Source organism: Carassius gibelio, chromosome B3 (genome assembly GCF_023724105.1).
Source record: "Carassius gibelio isolate Cgi1373 ecotype wild population from Czech Republic chromosome B3, carGib1.2-hapl.c, whole genome shotgun sequence".
Classification (NCBI taxonomy): domain Eukaryota; kingdom Metazoa; phylum Chordata; class Actinopteri; order Cypriniformes; family Cyprinidae; genus Carassius; species Carassius gibelio.
In genome coordinates, this window is record NC_068398.1 from 50,595,965 (window position 1) to 50,611,526 (window position 15,562).

The window sequence follows — 15,562 nt, forward strand, 5'->3', positions numbered from 1 at the left end:
AGAGTGAAGCCCACCAGGGCGGCGCAGAAGACCACAACAGCCAAGCGGACAAGACAGAAGCCCACCAGGGCGGCGCAGAGGACCACAACAGCCAAGCGGACAAGACAGAAGCCCACCAGGGCGGCGCAAAGGATCACCACATTCGAAATTCGAAATGTAGTACCTGCAGTGGGGTGACTATGGGGAAGTGAGACCACTAGTGGACACCCAGGGAAACACAGACCAGACACTGTGACAACATGTACATCAAGTACAAAATGCACACAGAAGCTGTGTCCCAAAGTTGAGTGTACACACTTTGAAGACCAGGTCTCCGAAGTGTACGAAGGGCCCTCTGAAGTGCGTGAGATGCCCCGCCTTCGTAGTATTTCCTAATTCCACCACCTGGTGTTTCCGATTAGCGCTCTGTTTAGCAATGGTGTGAGCGGAGCACTGATGAGAGGACAATCCTGCCAGGATAGGTGGAGCCAGAATGGCTCTGTTTTTCCTTTTATGTTTTACGTCATAATGGAGGAGACGGTGATGTTCCTTGGCTTAGCCAAGACCGAGGCCAGGTAAGCTACACTGGTTTGCTGCGTCCTTTGTTTGATTACAACTTTAAATGCAAGTACTGGTTCGGAGCTTACTTGAATAATGTAATGATACATATGAAAAACTACAAAATACACGAACACACACATAGCAGTTAAAATGCTAACTGATATCTTACTAAGGTGTGATTTTATGTAGTTTATTGGCTTGACCATGGTGATCATATGTAGACAGGTTTGCAACCCATTTTTATTAAGCAGTTAAGCATGAAAATAAAACTGAAAAAAGTGCATATGGTATTTTACAACATGATGCATTGTTATAGATTAAACTACCCAACAGTGTATTAGTAGGCAACGTTAAATTGAATAACATTGAACATATTTAGAAGTAAACTGCAACATACACAGTAGTATAGGAAGTAATATTAATGTAAAACTGTAAATTATTTTTCAGAATAATATTGTACATACCTTTACTTTTACTCTCAATACCTTAAGTACATTAGAGTATGCAAGATAATATTTCTACTTAAAGGATAGTTCAGTGAAAAATGACAATTATGTGATCCTTTCCTCACCCTTAAGTTGTTCCAGGTTTGCAATTTTCCTTTTTGGATAAACTATCCCTTTAGCTAAGGTTTCAAACATGACTAGTAGATTTTAGCCAATATGGTATTGGTAGTTACTAAAAGTAGTTTAAGTATCTCAATATTTCTTCTACTAATTACGTTGGGTCACACTTTATTTTAGGGTCCAATTCTCACTATTAACTAACCATTAATTACGACTTTTGCCTCAATTAACTCCTTATTTGCTGCTTATTAATAGTTTATAAGGTAGTTGTTAGGTTTAGGGTATTGGGTAGGATTATGGATGTCATGCATTATATGTACTTTATAAGCACTAATAAACAGCCTATATGTTAATAATAGACATGCTAATAAGCAACTAGTTCTTAGTGTGAATTGGACCCTAATCTAAAGTGTTACTTTACGTTGTCATGGAGCTAAACAATTTCTCTTTTCCTTCTTTCCCTAAATCAGACTAGACCCCTGTGCAGGATAAAGCTGAATGTGTCAGCGCTGGACAGGTGTTTAATGGTTTTGGGTTGAGCAGCGAGGCCCTGACAGAGCTGCTGGATTTTCTGAGAAGTGAACGCCAACAATGAATGGGTGCCACGGTCCAGACCCTGGTGTTTCTCTTCTATCTGCTGCCTGTGGTACATCATAAAGATGGTCTCTGGAGTGTTTGATATGTGCCTCATTCCACTGTCACTGCATTGAGTCTCTGCTTCACTAAGAGATTCACCTCCTGAAGACCTCAGAACACATGGAGGCAGCGCTGGGCTCAAACTGATGTTGTTTTTCTGATGTTAAACCTAAACCTATGCTGTAAATGGTTGTATAAAGTAATTTCAATTATAGAGCAATTTGTTTTAATGTGTAAAAATATATTTACAGGATGAAAAAATATTGTGTTTGAATGTTTTGAGAAAAAATGTATGAGCTGCATTAAACAAATTAACAACGTACATAAGTACATCTTTTATTTTACACGTGAATATACAAAACAAAAATACAACATGTACAGAAAAGTACTTATTTACAAACAAATTACACACAAAAAAACACATATACAACTTGCACCACAAAAATAAACTACAGAAATTATGTTGTTTCATTGACAATATATTTAAAAAAAGATAGTGAAAAACTGTAATGTACCCATTTCTTCCCATTGTTTTCTCCTGGCTAATGAAGAATGTATTTGTTAAGGATTCTCTCAAGATGAGAAAGCTTGTGCTTCTCTCTCTCTCTCTCTCTCTCTCTCTCTCTATCGAGTTTGATGTCCTCCCTGAGGAGCTGCACTCGCTCCCTCACCTGTCCCAGGACACTTAGCAAATTAACCACGTCTGTAAACAACAGCACAATGAATTTCAGCAAAAAATTGTCTTTTAGCTTTGTATTCAGTCTTTCCCCAGCAGGCACACTTTCTCCAGAATAGTACAAAATGAGGAAATAGAAACACAACAAAAAACAAAGATCTTAACATTAGAAAATATGACACAGCAGGACATGCATACAAAATACTGAAGTGCTAAAGTTAGGTTAAACATTTGTAGACATCTCTTGCATGACAGCACTTCAAAAACACAACAAAGGGATAGACAATTGCCTTATACTATATATATATATATATATATAAAATCTTGACTTGACTGTCTTATTGTTTTTGGGCTTTATGGTAAAAAAAAAACAAAAAACTGGCTTTTAATACTTTGGCTAGATATTTGGGTAAATGAAAACAAAATACTTACATTTCAATGTGAAGTCCCCCACAGAACTCTCCTGCCTTGTTATTTGAATATATACACCTTTGTCGTATGCTCGCAAGTGATTCTGGGATATGGTAGGGTGCGAAGTGTCCATCAGATGTAAACTTAATTTTCATGCGAAATGAAGGGCTCATTTGAAGTTGCTTTTGAAATTCGTCAGCCTTTATCGCACCGCAGTGACGCATTCACACTTCAAATGCGCCCTTCGAAGTGCGCATTCTGACTTTGGGACAGCTTACGTCATGACGCAATTGCACCTCACATCCGCACTTCAGAGTCCACACTCTAAGAAATATCTGTTTATTAACAGTTGTATTACTGTATATTTTTACAGAAATTGTCCATACAACGTCATTTACGGGTGTATTTCTGTGTATTATGTTTCGAATTACATTATGGGACTTTGATCTCTGCTGCAACTGCCAACTGCCTTGGACGTTTTAAACAGAACGTCAAAAAAGAATTGGCAATGGTAAGTATTTTTTTTTTTGTGTGAAAAATGTACGTCATCTAAGTGACAGTTTTATTTGCAGTAGTTTTAAATGTTATATTATCTGGGTTCATCGTGTGAATACCATTTTGAATTTCCATTGGCTATTGATAGCTAACTTAACGTTCCTGAACTGTTATTAACCAGCGCTTGGTTATGGAGATTAAAGAGCAGTTTTTTCTTAAAAAGATTTATAACTGACCAGGTTTGTATGAGGTGTTTTTTTTTTTTTTTTAATATTAGGACAGAGCAAGTTATCATCCCTTATTTCGCTTCTCCATTCTGTCCATCTGTTAATTTACGGAACTATTGTCAGAATTTTTATTTGGAGCGGGAGATTTTGACTGCTTGAAAAATAAAAAAAATAAAAACTGCGTCTCCTCTGTGTTAACAAGCTGGCTGTGAACGTGCAAAAGCTTCATCTCCAGCTCCACTTTGTGTATGAAAGGTAATTTTGAAATGTCATAGAAGTTAGTGTTAGCGTTTTCTTAGTATTGTAAGCTGCAAATGTTAACTGGTAAATGTTCGGCCGTGGTTAAGACCGTAACGTATGTTAATGTGTTGATGTGCGACATCAGTGGCGTCTTTTTGGGGGCTGAACGTTAAATTAAGGCTTTCTTTTAATGTAATTATGGGCCATTTTGAATGAATGAAAATGTTAACTTAATCCAACATCCACGTTCGTTAGTAAGGTTAAATGAACTGTTGCTTGCTGTAAGTTTTTTACTGTTTAACTAAGTTTACTTCAATATTTTACTACTAAATCCTAATCTAATCATGGCGAACTATATATCATTGGAAAGTTCTAAGGCTCAAGAATACATATTTGTTAATGATTTTGCAGAAAGATATATGGGAATCAGAGGAGTTACTACAGATCCAATGAAACTCCTCCAGGGCCTGATGGAGTACTTTGCTGAGGAGCCAAAGGTGCTGCTGCTAAATGAAGAAGTAAGCACACAGCATAAACTCATTTTATTGGAATTTAGTTTGGTAGGTAGGGAAGGTAGTGACACATTGATACCAGGGAAGTTGATTGATATAGGGAAGTTCCACAGAAAAACAACATTTTGTGATTCAGACATGTCTGTGTCTTCACCTCTCTTTTAGGATGCCTTAAGCAGAACTGCCAAGCAACCCGTGCATCACAGTTGTGGGTAAGGATATTTGAAAGTGATGTATATTTGTTTCATTGATTTAAAAATGTATTGTCGTTATTTTCATATTTTGCAGATGAAGGAAGAATCAAAATCTCAGTGGATCAAGTCACAGTAATCCACATCATCAGCTGTTCTCTGGTTGCTGTCAGCCTATGTGTTCCTCCTCTTCTACATGCTGAACATCATGTACCTCAAAGGAACAGCCCTGTCTCTGGATTTTATCCATAGGTAGGCCTATGTTTTGTCAAAGTTCTTTGTCCATTTTACAGTATACTTAGTTTTGTAATGCCATGCCAAAGTGACATGGTAATTTTTTGTGTTGCCACAGGAGCCTGCTGGGTATCAATCCAGAACATGGGTCTAAATCAGAAAAAAGGGCCCAAATCAACATAACATTCCACCAAAACAGGGTTTATGTTGTCTTTTCTAACCCTTTTCTAACGGGGTTTAGAAAATGTTTAAAACGTGTTTCTGTGAAATTGGTCATTTTGACCCAAACTTGTGACAATCTAATCAATGATTAAAAAAGTAAAAAAATTTGAGAGATGTCCCAATATTGTTGTTTTATTTACACTACTTTTTTGTTTAAAACAGTGGTTTGACAAAATATTGGATATTAATAAATAATGATAAATGAATTATTATTTACCATTTCAACAAAATATCACTGTGTCTATGACCAAACTGTCCGTACAAGCCCTCCGTATTGGATTACATCTCCAAGATGACACCAAGATCTTCAGAAGACCAACCCCTCACCTCCAGGGAAATGAGTCTATATTTCTGTTTGGAATGTTTTCAGCCAAGAGTGAAAAGTTACTGAAAAGTACAGAACAGTTTTATGTTTTTTTGTATTGTTGTTGCTATAGATACACCATTAAATAACAGAAAGTGTTCTGACTTTTACTATAGATACACCATTAAATAACAGAAAGTGCTCTGACTTTTACTATAGATACACCATTAAATAAACAGAGATTGCTCTGATTTTTACTATAGATACACCATTAAATAAACAGAGAGTGCTCTGATTTTTACTATAGATACACCATTAAATAACAGAGAGTGCTCCGACTTTTACTATAGATACACCATTAAATAAAAGAGAGTGCTCTGATTTTTACTATAGATACACCATTAAATAACAGAGAGTGCTCCGACTTTTACTATAGATACACCATTAAATAAACAGAGTGCTCTGACTTTTACTATAGATACACCATTAAATAAACAGAAAGTGCTCTGATTTTTACTATAGATACACCATTAAATAACAGAGAGTGCTCCGACTTTTACTATAGATACACCATTAAATAAACAGAGTGCTCTGATTTTTACTATAGATACACCATTAAATAAACAGAGATTGCTCTGATTTTTACTATAGATACACCATTAAATAACAGAAAGTGATCTGACTTTTACTATAGATACACCATTAAATAAACAGAGTGCTCTGATTTTTACTATAGATACACCATTAAATAAACAGAGAGTGGTCTGACTTTTACTATAGATACACCATTAAATAAACAGAGTGCTCTGATTTTTACTATAGATACACCATTAAATAAACAGAGAGTGGTCTGACTTTTACTATAGATACACCATTAAATAAACAGAGAGTGCTCTGATTTTTACTATAGATACACCATTAAATGGCAGAAGGGGCCCTGACTTTTACTATAGATACACCATTAAATATCAGAAAGTGCGCAGATTTTTACTATAGATACACCATTAAATATCAGAAAGTGCGCAGATTTTTACTATAGGTACAACATTAAATAACAGAGAGTGCTCTGATTTTTACTATAGATACACCACTAAATGGCAGAAAGTGCCCTGCTTTTATTTTACTAGATACACCATTAAATAACAGAATTCTGTTTTATTTACTTAATTTTTTAATAATGGGACAAAGTCCGGGTAATGAGCTCCCAGTACTTTTTCCGTTATTTTACAGATTTATTTCTTAGGGTGCACACACATCAGTTTGGGACACCCTTTGTCGCACTGCTGTGATGTATTCGGACTTCAAATGCACACTTTGGAGTCCATGCGCTTAAGTTTGGGACACAGCAAGATTCATCGTGGAGACAGGTATTAGACAACGATGGAATGTTTCCTATGATTTATTCAAAAACGCAAATAATAAAATATAAAACTGCTTTCTTTAATATACAGAGAAAACAAAATTAACATCTTTATTCAACAATTATTTTTACGCAGGTGTCATGGTTCTCTCATGAATGAAGGATAAAATGCGTTTATTGAATCATTTGCCAGCATACTTGCCTGTAAGATATTTTTGGCATGGCTTTTCTTGAAGCATTCTACTAGGACTAGGTTTTTAACATCTTTAACCATTTTGCTATGCCTGTAATGCCTTTCTTTACTGCAATTGGAGTGAAATTTGCAAGAGTTTGGTATTTGTGAACTAGCAATATGACACTCTGGCAAGTCATCATCCAATAATTGTTCTATTATCCATTTCAGGGTTGGACCAGGTTTTTCCAGCCTCCCATCTAAGTGAATTTCAAAGCCAATTTATTCCGTTGGATTTATTTGGTTACACACATGAGCTGTACACATGAGAATTTATGATTGACGTTTTTAATGTGCATGCCTTGAGCCCCAGTGTTTTTGTGTGATTAAAAATAAACCGAAAAAAAAATGAACAAGTATGTGTGTCCTCTTTTTTTTTTAGAAATAACAGTAAATACCACTACATTTCTGCATGATTAAAGAACAGTCCCGGCACAAATTAATTATTATTGTTTTTATTGTAGGACTGTGGTAAAACTGTTGCTTGGGTTTTAATTCTAAAAGGGGGAAAAAAAAAGTTGATATTGCAATTTTGCTAGTTTCCAATGTGAGAAAACATCTTTTTGGTGAAATGATGAGGCTGCATGCCATTGTTCCAGAGAGTTGTGTTGAGGACATTTTGATTAAGTAATCAAAATGTCAGCCTGATTTTGGGCTTGATGCTACTGGTCCAAGGCTATTTGCCCCACTAGTCTGTTGAAAGCACTGGCTCGCACTGGCCTGCCAGTAGAGAAGCAGATAATGGACCTGTGGACCCAGCCTACTCATCCAACCAATCCAGGTCCAGGCCAAGGAAAGACTTTCTTATTACTCCAGTGTAAAATTTTAATTGTGTGTCAATGCTGATGTCCTGCAGTGCCTTGAAGAGGATGACATCCTGGTCCTCTCCATCTACCTCCATCACACAGTGAAGGGGCTCCAGGTTGGGCCTCTTAGAACAACATTTAATTCTTCGGCCGACTGTGTCTGTGTTGGGGTGGCAACTGCAGCCCGTCTTTGCATCAATGCACATGTCTCTCTGTCCAGCTTTAAAGAAGAACAGGTACCTGGCCTCGTCACGATGTCCCTCCATCATGGCCATCCCTTCAGCTGCACTGATTACCTTTCCGTGGTAATCACACACAATGTCGCCTTTAGAAAATGGTCGGGTTGCGACCACCCCTATAATCAAGAAAACATTACATTTTAAGACCAAAAGGACAACTGAATACATGTACAGGCTAACTATTCAGTATTTGTGATCTGGAGCACAAAAACAGTCTTAAAGGAACACTCCGACTTTTTGGGACTTTAGCTTATTCATATTGTGATCTGTATAGTCACAACGTGTACAAATAACAAGGCTATATGAGACAGAGACCATTTTTAATCGTATAAATACTGGGAACTATATTCTCACTAGGCGTAGGAGCACAGCTAACCTTACTTGGGCGGAGTGGCTACTTGGGCGGAGTGATTAGCGCAGCACACGAGACACGCCGTGGTGATGAGCAGAGTGTTCGCTCAGAGTTGGAGTTATAGAGTCAGCAATTACTAGATAGTACATTTATAGTGTACAATCATGGATGTTTGCTGTATTGTAAAGAGCTGCGACAATAAACAGCGGAGACCAGGTAATACTATGATGTTTCATAGAATTCCAACCAAAAACGCTGACCTGATGAATCGATGGCTACTTGCTCTGGAAATGGATCCAAACACACCTGTAAACACCATCACGAAGTATTTCGTTTGCTCTGAACATTTTACTGTGGACGACGATTTTGAAAAAATGCAAGTTGCCACACAGACCATGAAACCTGTGCTAAAGGATACAGCCATCCCATCGATAATAGAGACAGGACAAATTGGATCACCTGTTGCTGCGGTAAGTGTTCCGTTATGTTTTGAGATGACTAACATTAGCCATACTGCAACAGTGCCATGCTAATGTAATATAACCTTAGTAGTGACACTATTACGTGAATAGGGGCTCCGTGTATCCCCTTTATTGTTATTATTGTGTTGTCATGAACACACTGCTCGTGATCATTATAACAAAATCACTTACTTGGTGGACAGCTGACCATTAGGTTCACTCGGCATGGGGCGTTTCTTCCAGTTGATCTTGTCACAATGGAAAAAAAAAACGACAACTGCCGGGTATATTAGGGCAGAGAAATCTTCTGTGGTAGTGACGCAAATATTTTGATTGTCATCAAGCCTTGACATTGATGGCAATACCCGGTCCCATTCATTACAACAAAGGCACTCGGTTCTGTCGGCATAGATTGGCATGTTCCACATTTACAGCACCAGTCTGTGTTCGTTCTGATTCTCCCTTCGACATCTTGTCTTACAGCTTCCAAAGTTTTTAATTCCTCGTCTGTGTATTCTGGCTCAAAACTATATGGTTCTGGATCTTGGTTTGATACACAGTAAAATTCCTCTGAGTCTGACAATTCCTCAAAGTCAGCCATGATCACGAGTCACTTTTAGCTGGTTAGTCATTTTTGTTTTGTTTACGGAACCATCAACAGCGCGTCTCGGGTGCTGCGCTAATCACTCTGCCCAAGTAGCCACTCCGCCCAAGTAACGTTAGCTGTGCTCCTACGCCTAGTGAGAATATAGTTCCCAGTATTTATACGATTAAAAATGGTCTTTGTCTCATATAGCCTTGTTATTTGTACACGCTGTGACTATACAGATCACAACATGTAAATAGGAAAATGTTTGCATTATTTTGTCCCTTATTGGGATTACTATGCTAACAGTATCCATTTACATCCAGTCTTTGTGCTAAGCTAGGCTAGCGGTGGGTGCGTCAAATAACACTTACAGAACGCACAGAAATGAAAAAGGTATGTATGGACTTATCTAACTCTGGGGGATACTGTGAATAAGCTAAAGTCCCAAAAAGTCGGAGTGTTCCTTTAAGTCACCAGAGTATATATATATAGCAATAGCCAACAATACATTGTATGGGTCAAAATGATCGATTTTTCTTTCATGCCCAAATCATTACTATATCATATAAAGATCATGTTCCATGAAGTTGTTTTTTTTTTTATTTCCTACTGTAAATATATCAATACTTATTTTTTATTTATCAGTAATATACATTGCTAAGAATTTTAAAGGTGATTTTCTCAGTATTTGTTTGCCTCCTCAGATTCCAGATATTCAAATAGTTGTATCTTGACCAAATATTGTCTGATCCTAAAAAACAAATCAATGACGAGTATAAATGCAGAAATACCAATAAAAAAAATTGACACTTTATAGTTATTGGTGCTGAAATGTAGATTTGAGTAAAGAAAAAAAAAAGGTTTCTTACCTAGACCCTCCTCAACACCAAAGTCCTTGACGGCCAGGCCTGTCCAGGCCTGCTCAGACACACATTTTATTATAACCTCATCTGCCTCAATGGTGTCTGTGGACGCTGGTTTCCACAGGCGTTCGATTTCTTCTGGCTTTGGACAGTTGGCCTTCCACCCCTCCTGTGCAATCAGACTTGCCACCTCTGAGGCAGACGGCTTGTGGTGTGTGAATTGTGCTGAAAGAAATAATTTAATAACTTTACTCATGCAATTCAGTTGTCATAATGAATTAATGGCCTATTTGTCATGTTATTGAGTGTCAGTTCTGTATTAATAATGCATTGGAGACTCACACAACAGATATTCCTCTCTCTGGGTATACTGGGTGGCTCTCCACCTGTCATAGAAGACACGGTCTTCAGGAAACCCTGAATCGACCCGCTGCTTTTTGGTTGGTGGTTTGCCCTCCATTGAAACTGGAAATCTGTCCAGAAAGGCAGAGAAATCTTTCCGCAAAGCCTGTTGCTCCCTGTTTCCAGCAGTACTCAGCTCAGCCAAAAAGGTGTCATCTTCTGTAGAAGTGCTGTGTAAGTGAGGAAAACGGTTTAAAATGAGCTAATCAGCTGTAGAAATAGCTGGTGGTGTTTTATATTCTTGTTAAATGAAGAGACCTACCCCTTCAAGGAGTCTAGCAGTAAAGCTGCATCCACAATATCCTGAGGCCGTGTCCTTCTGTCCGTACTAGTGCTATGGGTCAGGTAATGAATCACAGCCTCATGTTGGTGCGCTGGAAGATTTTCTGCAGCGTTCTTAACGGCCCTCCGTACATCATAACTCCTGAAAGGGGTCAGCTTATACCTGCAGGGAGAAAACATGGTATAAAATGGTGACTATGACTGACAAGGCAAAATAAAGTATCCATTTACATTTACGTGCAACATGGATCTCTATTAGTACGTACATTTCATGGAGGCGATTCATGTCTTGTGACACATTATGAACAGCCTCGCCGGACGTCGTAGTAAAAAAACTTTGGCAGAATTTTTTGAGCCCAATATTCTTAGGCCTGATCTCCTTGTAGTACAGCTGGAAGCACTATGGAAAAACACCAGAGTTATTGAATGTAAACACTAGTGGGTATCCAATATGCTCTTTAAATCATACTAAAACTTACAGCTTCCTCGTCTTGTGTCAAGGCGATTTGCATACTTGCAGTTTTATCCTGCTTTACACCAATCACCACCCTGCCATCTTGTGCGATCCTCTCTACCCAGTCTGCATCCTACAACATTGGAAAGAATCAATTAACTATTGCATACGTGTTCAATCATTTCATGTAATTAGTACAAACTTACTGAAACACATGAACTTACTGTCAAGCCTTCCACAGCTCCTGGAAGCTGCATGTGACGGAAAACCAAGAGCGCCTCGCAGTAATAGCGGTACAGCATCTTCTCTGTATTTGAGACTGTTTTCCCCATAAGCAGATTCTTATGGATCCATAGGAAGTCTGGCTTTGCCTCTCTCAAAATCTTCTGGCAATCTTTAATGCAGGGAGTGCCTTCAGGTCTGAATTTGGATTAAGCATAACAAACAAGACTAGATATTAACCATTTTCTGAGCATATACCTAGAAAAGACATTTCCAACTTGAGTTATAAATGTTGAAAGCTTTGGAGCTGTGACTTAATGTTATTCTTTTTTTAAAGAGGACACCTGATCATTGTAGAGGTGAAAAAAGTTGCAAAAATCACATTAAATTGTTTTATGAAGATTTATGAAAAATTGCTAGAACATCAAAACCAAAATCTAAAGTTATGCTCCAAATTTGAGGCTGATATCTCAAAAAATGAACTTTCAGTGAGATTTTGTTTGGGTGTAGTACCGAGCTTTACTACTAGATCTTAACCATTTAAGGGTGCCTCTATTTCCATAAATGGTTTAAGTGATCCAAAACAATTTTTTTCCATACTTTTCTCAACATTTATGAATGAAGTATACACCACATTCAGAGGAATAAAGGACAAATAGGCAGTATTTGATTTAAATTTCCGCTCTAAAAAACACATACAAGAACCATGGGTGTGCGTTATAATTCATGCTGCAGCAAAAATTTACAAACTATGATTTTTTTCTTTATATTCAAACCCTTTTTTCTCAAAAAAATAGAATGGATGTTATCTTTTGAACGCTTGACCTGAAAAGGAATGGAGTATTGTTTTTTTTTCAGGTTTTTCATGTATTTATATGTGCTTCAATACTTCTAAATAGAGATCAGAACTCGCTCTCTGACTGTGATGAGGACTCTTCTAGCAAATTAATACGTTTTACATTTGTTCTGTAAAATAATTTTAGAAAAAAATCAGTCACCAAATATGAAAACTAGATTCTTTAAGCTTTCAAATGATATATAGTTTGTCAAGATTGCTTTAGGTGCAGACTCCGATATTACGGGTAAAAAACATGTAGTAAAATTAATAAAAAAAAAGGACCAGGTTAAATGAACATTTAAACCATTAACCTCGAGTCAGACGTCTTGTCATCGTGGCTCTTGGGTACAGTCTTCTGCAGGGTCTTCAACATGTTAGCGTATCTCTGGCAGTTGGTCGACAGCTTCGGGTCTCTTTTCTGAAAATCCAGTCTTAGCATCAAGTACTCTAGGAACCTATTCATGCTCTTGATGTATTTGTGGATGGTGGCTGAAGACACGTCAGTGCGCTTCAAGGCCGTCAGAAAGTCCTGGGACTCTCTGCTTTTTGACAGGAAGTCCAAAGACGGCTCAATCTCGGTGGGCTGCAAGTACCGAAGGAAACGGGACACGTTGTCAATCTATGAAGACAGACAGTGAGAAAGAAGTCAGCATTAATATCATGAAAGTGACCTACTGAACATAAAGGATGTTAGGTTTTTATTATTTATTTAAGCTATAAACTTGTTTAAAACTTTTGTATTTTAAAAACTTGTTTAAAATTTCTTTAGCTGAACAATAAAAGTTTTCTTACTGGGTTAAAACCAGTGTAATCTAATAAATCATTCTTCAGAGATAAAGGGGTTTGACATGTCAGAGGATCTTTTCCTAGTATTAAAACTTTATTTTAACTATATTTTACAGCAGGAATAAACAATCAGGGGCAGTATTACTTAAAACTTAAAGGGGTCCTTTATGTTCTTTTACAAGGTTGAAAAACACATTTTTCACATACTTTATATTATTACAACACCTCTCTCCCCAGTCTGCCATGAATGAATGTGGACATTTTTTTCGAATCTTTTAAGGATTTTGGGGGTCCACCCCTTTGCAACCCTACGGAGAATAGAAGTGAAAAGATATCTTACCTCCTGTTTCCAGTTGGGGACCTTCTTTGACATAGTCAGGTAGTTTTTAAAGTCCACCAGGAGCCCAGCCCGAGCAGAGAACTTGTCAAGCAGACCCTCCTCTATCTTTGACCTCACAGATTGGGATATTGTTTGAGGATCTCCGGAGGATTCGGCGGTGGTTGCATCACTATCATCAGAAGCTGGGTCACCTTCAGGGTCCAAGACCATGTCGGACTCCTCTGGCAGGTTCATGATAAAGAATCCACGGCGAAGAAGCTCCTTGGCCATGGACATCCGAGAGCGTCTGTCAGGCAGGAGCTCACAGAGGTGCTGGTAATTCCAGGTCCTGTTCTTCCGGATCCACTCTCTGCTGGAAGCCTTAGCCATCTTCACCTGCTCCGCTCGTTCTTCTGCTGTGCTTTTTTTCATGCACACCCTGGCCAGGTGAACAGAGAGGTTCTCCTGTGGCTTGTAGCACTGCAAACAGTGCACAATCTTGCGTTCAACAGACCTTCAAGAAAAAAGAGATGATGTAAAAGAACGGTTATTTAAAGAAACTAAATAGGCAGCAGCAGAACAGGACCTGTCCTATAAGCATTTCTACCTGGATTGGGTGTTAATGGGTGTGAAAGTGCACATACTAGGGTATTTTAGTTAATCCCAACACTGTCTTTAATACCCTCATAAAAAGTTTAATAAAAAACATGGTTGTTATAGTTAAAATACTGTAACCACAAATTAACCATTGGTTTTGCTACACTAATCACAGATTAACCATGATTTGGCTTGAAGACACCCATGTACATACCAGTATTAGTAATAGCACCACCATCTAGCAGCAGGAAATGTCAAGCCGGTGGTGCTACAAGTAGAACTAAATACTGAAATGTAAGCATCTTCATGTCAGGACTCTAATTAATAGATCTGGATATTGTATGCTTGAGTCACAATAAATTCCTCTGTCATAATAACATGCTTTGCCACTTAGCTAAGTGTTACTATCATGTTTAACGCTTTCTGACATTATTCAAAGCATTAATAAACTGCTAAAAAAGGCTCATAGTAAAAACATATTTTTAGTAAATTTATCTAAAGATTTACATAAATTGACATGCATGTGCTAGATAATCAAAATGACATAAGATAGGATTTTTTTTCCAAGTGAATTTTGCTTAAAACAAGTACTGTTGTGTGTGGGGTAGAATTAAACGCTCTTAAAATAAGATTATTTTTCTTACCCCACTGCCAGAGAATTGTACTTATTTTAAGCTAAATGCAATTCATTTAGTTTTTTTTCCCTGCAAACAAGACTATAAATCTTATGTGATTTTGCTTAACTAGCAGATGCATCTTAATTAAGAAATGTTTATTCTTGGATAAATGAACTGTGTTAAGTTGAGGAAACCCCAGTAAGTCAAGCCTCACCTCTTGTCCTCTCGTTCCTCCATTGTCACAGCAGCCAACATCTGATGCAGGTGAAGAGATTGATCACAGGTGTAACACTCGTGAGAGAACAGAGCATTGATCTCGCCTCCTGTATTTATCTGCCAGTGTGGGCGGGGCTCTCCTGCTGTGATGTCACTTGAGCTCAGCCAATCAGGCATGGCCAGACAAGTCTTGCTGCTGTTACTAATATTAATCTGCACATATGTGTTTTTTTGTGTGTGTGTGGAAATAATGAAATTATACATTCAAACATTCATGGTAAATTTAAAAGAGAGAGATAAATTAATGCTTTTATTCACCAAGGATGCCTTAAAAAAAGTAAAAGTTACAGTAAAGATATTTATCATTATAACTGTTTTTAGCATTTGTTGAAATGTATAATAAAATCTGTATATTAGAATGGTTTTTAAAGGATCATGTGCCACTGAAGACCTGAGCAATGATGCTGAAAATTAACAAGAATAAATTAAATTTTCACATAGAAAACAGTTTGTTGAAATTGTAAAGGGAATTACATCATCTTAAATTAAAGTGTAACCACCTCTTGTACTAAATACTTTACCACAAGGCTTTGTCATTAGATCAATTTCATGTATTTTATATGTCCATATTTTAGTTTGACTGAAGTAATTGTAGGTTATTTTGACACAATCC

General features: G+C 37.5%; 1 protein-coding gene and 1 long non-coding RNA gene across 2 annotated transcripts; one reads left to right on the forward strand and one right to left on the reverse strand.

Annotated features, from left to right (window-relative positions):
- The first annotated feature begins 4,115 nt into the window (after nucleotides 1-4,115).
- LOC127951817 (uncharacterized) lies at nucleotides 4,116-5,060 on the forward strand. The gene is made up of 4 exons (XR_008152743.1): nucleotides 4,116-4,309; nucleotides 4,469-4,515; nucleotides 4,592-4,746; nucleotides 4,847-5,060. It is a non-coding gene; the product is annotated as an uncharacterized LOC127951817 (long non-coding RNA).
- A 2,225-nt stretch (nucleotides 5,061-7,285) lies between these two features.
- si:dkey-23a23.2 (uncharacterized) lies at nucleotides 7,286-15,066 on the reverse strand. Its single transcript, XM_052551976.1, has 10 exons — nucleotides 14,888-15,066; nucleotides 13,481-13,973; nucleotides 12,666-12,973; nucleotides 11,519-11,714; nucleotides 11,320-11,427; nucleotides 11,107-11,240; nucleotides 10,821-11,003; nucleotides 10,499-10,728; nucleotides 10,163-10,381; nucleotides 7,286-8,007 (listed from the first exon to the last, which is right to left on the reverse strand). The coding sequence occupies exons 1-10, from the start codon at nucleotides 15,064-15,066 to the stop codon at nucleotides 7,607-7,609; spliced, it is 2,451 nt and encodes an 816-aa protein (XP_052407936.1). The 3' UTR covers nucleotides 7,286-7,606.
- Between the last annotated feature and the right edge of the window lie 496 nt (nucleotides 15,067-15,562).

Bases quoted from the DNA above. Each gene is read 5' to 3' on its own strand.
- si:dkey-23a23.2 (XM_052551976.1), bottom strand. From the start codon at position 15,066: ATGCCTGATTGGCTGAGCTCAAGTGACATCACAGCAGGAGAGCCCCGC. The intron at 12,974-13,480 runs GTAAGATATCTT...CTGTCTTCATAG, and splicing joins TCCCCAACTGGAAACAGGAG to ATTGACAACGTGTCCCGTTT. The intron at 11,004-11,106 runs GTACGTACTAAT...TTCTCCCTGCAG, and splicing joins ATGAATCGCCTCCATGAAAT to GTATAAGCTGACCCCTTTCA.